Source organism: Anoplophora glabripennis, unplaced genomic scaffold (assembly GCF_000390285.2).
Source record: "Anoplophora glabripennis isolate ALB-LARVAE unplaced genomic scaffold, Agla_2.0 scaffold1316, whole genome shotgun sequence".
Taxonomy (NCBI): domain Eukaryota; kingdom Metazoa; phylum Arthropoda; class Insecta; order Coleoptera; family Cerambycidae; genus Anoplophora; species Anoplophora glabripennis.
Genome location: NW_019417394.1, coordinates 13485 through 17786, shown reverse-complemented (window position 1 = coordinate 17786; position 4302 = coordinate 13485). Strand labels below are relative to the sequence as shown.

General features: G+C 29.8%; 1 protein-coding gene across 1 annotated transcript; it reads right to left on the bottom strand.

Annotated features, from left to right (window-relative positions):
• Positions 1 to 670: 670 nt before the first annotated feature.
• Positions 671 to 4302, bottom strand: LOC108915271 (mediator of RNA polymerase II transcription subunit 27). Its single transcript, XM_018721253.2, has 6 exons — positions 3908 to 4302; positions 3708 to 3852; positions 3334 to 3458; positions 3190 to 3283; positions 2920 to 3126; positions 671 to 859 (listed from the first exon to the last, which is right to left on the bottom strand). Exons 1-6 carry the CDS (start codon positions 4090 to 4092, stop codon positions 728 to 730), a joined length of 888 nt encoding a protein of 295 aa, XP_018576769.1. The 5' UTR covers positions 4093 to 4302; the 3' UTR covers positions 671 to 727.

Below are 4302 nucleotides of genomic sequence, written 5' to 3'. Positions count from 1 at the left end.
TCTCAATGTGGTTTAAATAAAGTAATAGATTTTTCTGTTACATCATGCATTGCATGTCAAAGTCATGTCTCTAAAACAAGTAAATAGGTATTGGAAAAAATTTTATATTACAAAAATTACTCAAAATTTAACGATCTTTCAGATGGACCACATTTCCATATTTCAGGGATCAAAAAATTTGTTAGTACCACTATGCCGTATAAAGAAAGATTTGAATTAACAATTCTAACTGCAATTTGAAGCTATTCGAGGGACCTAACAACTCCAGTTTACAGAATTAAAATAAATTTCTTGCCTTTGGAGATATTGGCAGTGAGAGTGTTAAATGGCACACCCTATATATCTTAGGATTTGCAGAAACATTAAACAATTTTCCATTAATTTTATATGCTGTGTAATTAATTTCGGCATAATAATGCTAAATATTTCTAAATACAGTTGTTAATTGTTTAATTCAGTGAGCTAATTAGCTTTATCCAGATGAAAAAGTATTTAGTTATAAAAAATATATTTCATAATTTGAAAAAAAGTAGGTAGGTTGACTGCATTAATTTTTGATTAGTGTTATTACATATAAAAAATGATCTCAACATTTAGCAAGTATATAAATTTTAAAATGAAAGAAATTGGAATGAGAAATGGGTAAGTTTTTGAATTAAGAACATTTTCTTCATATCAATTTTTATTATTCTTAATTATAACATCTCTACATTAAAAATAATTATTACTATTTGCATTCTTCATGATATGGTTCTAAGGTTCGCAAATCTCTCCAGGTGGGTGGTAAGTTGCTATGTAAATGATTTCCACATCTTTTGCATGGAGCATTGAATAATGTATTATAACTATGAAACCAATGCTAAAAAAAAATAATAATTTACATATCATATACTTAATAAGAAAGGTATAAGGAGAGTATTGAAAAAGTACAGCAAACCGCCGTTATGATTAAAAAAAATACATTAGATTGGTAAAAAAATTCAATTTTTTTTTTAATTATCTCAGATTTGGAAAACACACATTCCAGTTAAAATTTAAATTCTGACAGCAATACAACTTCTTTTGAATTTGTTTTTATTTACTCCTTAGAAAAAATTAAGAAAATGTGTCAGTTGCAGGTTTTTCTTCATTAAAACCTAACAAAATTAATGCCCTGATAAGAGATGTTATCTACTAACAGAAACAGTGGAAAAGTCAATTGGGGTACTCTCTCAATACAGGGATTCCATTCGGACCTATGGAATTTGGGATTTTATATTGGACTGCCACCCCTCCGGGTTTGTATGGTACATATAGGGGCTATGGATTTAACATCGATATATCCGGGCAGCGAGCGAAGAGTTCTATATTCAAAATATTTTCAAAGTTCGATCTGAAAAGTGCAATAACTTATGAATATGCTGTAGAAGCTATCACTTGGGTCCGTTCTGTAATTAGCTTCAGTAGAATTTGAATAAAACGCATTAAATATTTTTGTTAAGAAAAGTCGGCAACCTGCTAGGGAAATCAGTGAACAAACCTAGTGAAGAATGAACACACACCGTATTTTGTATCAGCTGTTGATGTGTGGTCAATCAGTAAGGTTGTTAGTTAACAAATTTCGAACTTTTGGAGCAATCATTTACTATTAGTTTCTCAGTTCCCCTCAATAAAAATTTTAGTGCGTTTTACTGAAATTTTACTGAGCTAATTATGGAACTTGGTTTAAAAAATGTAGACGAGGATCAACTTTATGATGAGACCATTAAATTGAAGCAAATATATCCTCAGTTTCAACAATCCAATTTTTCAACATTGTCAGTAGATTTATTATGGGGTCAATTATTCAGTCACAAACTTCACAGAATTCCCGAAAATAATAGGAAAAATTTTGTTAATCCCCGTAAATAATGCTTTTATAGAACGTGTTTTTTTCTTGATGGGAAATTTATGGATAGACAAGTGAAACTGATTGTCAGTCGACATGGTAAAATCGGAATTAATGGTAAAAATTAATTAAAAAATGCCAGGAATTTTTTAAATTTTTGAAAAACCTGAGCAAAAAAGTTGCTTTACGCTCTTACAAATAAAAAATATGATTTTAAAAATCGAGCTGGTCCTAGAACCACAATATAATGTAAATTACTGGCTTATTAAACAATAAATAAATAATACCTACTTACTTATCTCAAAAAAATGTTTTATTTCATAAAAATAGCGATTTTTCAAAAACTCCGGGTTTGCTATCTTTGAAAGGTGGCAGCCCTACTTGGGATTATTTTTGCTTATTCATATTGAAAAAAGTTGATAAATAAATTACAAAAACACATTGTTACATCATTTAATTTATGTGTGAAAATGATGTTCTTACTTTAAAAAATATACTTAACTATCTATCACAACCAGATTTTTTTTCAAGCAAAGCGGGAGATATTTAAAAAACGTATGTAATCAATAGTTTTTAACTACTTATCCTTTTATTTGAGTTTCAAAATTGCCAAAGAAAATATATTTTAATGAAAATACGTTACTTTACTATACTAATTACCGCGCCGTCGAGTAATCGCCGAAAAGCGGGACTGAACCGGTTCCGCACGGGACATTTAATTTCTGGCTAAAAATCGGGACGTCCCACCAAAATCGGGACATCTGGCAATGCTGATCACAACCCTAAGAGAGAGATTTTTAAGTTTCAAAATTAGATTCTTTTTTGAATTGGCATTTTCAATGTGCGATTTTTGTTAGGCAATAGTTTCCCAATCTTTTTGGCACTAGGGTATTTTTTTTTTGAAAATTTGGTTTCTTTATGCATCAAATATATTTACACAATGATTATTTTTTAAAATTAAATTAAATTGTACAAATTTTTAAATAATGTTAAAACTATTATTATTTCTAAAAAAATTAAAACAATGTTTAACATTGAGTTAAATATATTACCATGAAAGATCGTACTGCAAGTTCAGGCATCATTGGAGAATGAAAATGACACATAGCAGCATGACAATTTTCAGTGACTTTCCTAAAAACTTTATAACGAGATTCTGTCCATATATCATTAGATTCAGCATGGGCTTTTATTACCACCCATTCTATCATTAGTCCTTTAAATGCTATGATGGCTTTTAAAACTCTTCCTAAGGACGCCTATAAACATAAAACATGTTATTACTATTTACCATTAAATTATACAGATTATAAGTAAAATACCTGTATAACTGGATTTGGAACAAATGGGCGATTTGTGGTAATTGTCACATCTGTGAAAAGCCTATCGATACTTGTAATTAAGTTTTCAATAACCCTACAATAATTTCATTATTAAATATTGCATTATTCATATACTAAACTTACTCTGGGGGCACATTATGATTACTGCTTTGAGTTTTTCTACGTTTAGTTGTACTGAAAGTTTTATATGTTTTATTGAAGGAGTTTGTTGCAAGTATATTTCCCGCTAAAGCACTATATTCCCTTATCTAAAATGAAAATAATAGTTTCGTTATTATAAATAATAATTCTGATTAGAACATAAGGTAATGGAAGTTATATGTTACAGCTAGCATTCACAAGTAAGCTAATTTAGTTTTTTTCTTGAATATCTTGCAGTTGTGTTTAAATTAACTATGAGTTTGCAGCAAAAGTTATTTATTTCATTTAGCTTTTATGAATTCTCAAATTTATCAGTTTAAATGATCAAATTACACTGTTTATATTGTCCAACTTACTTTATCTGTCCACTTATAACTATTTACTAACTGTCCATAAAGAGCTTGTCTTTCTTGCGTTGTCTCTTGGCTTAAATATGCAGTGTTTCCTAAATTGAAAGCTCCAGGTGGCGGAGTGAGATTAGACACTGAATTTTCTACATCTCTGAAAAGCATTCATTAACATATTATGCAGTGCGACTTTTAATCAACCCTTATACCTCAAATTATTATTAACTGTTGTTAGCAGTTCTTGAAGTTCAAGAATAAATTTATTTTCTTTGCCCTCATCACCATGATCACCTCTCAAACCATTGCTTACCGACTCAAATACACGTCTTACATTTGACCTCAAAGTTTTTACAGAATTTAAAGCACTATTTAATTGTTCTAGTTCTCTTTCCATATTATTTTCTGTCGCAAGTAAAATATTAAATAGGTATTAGAATTTTAGGTTATAATTTCTTTTTCAATTTTACAGTTTACACGGTTTCTTTTCTTCTTCGTCCTCTTTAGTAACGTATTGAACTGGGTGAAACAAGACCCTTACGGTCAGGGAGATGTGTAGTCTCCATGCTTACCGTCAGCCAGTGCCCGACGAAGACGAGGCATTCGA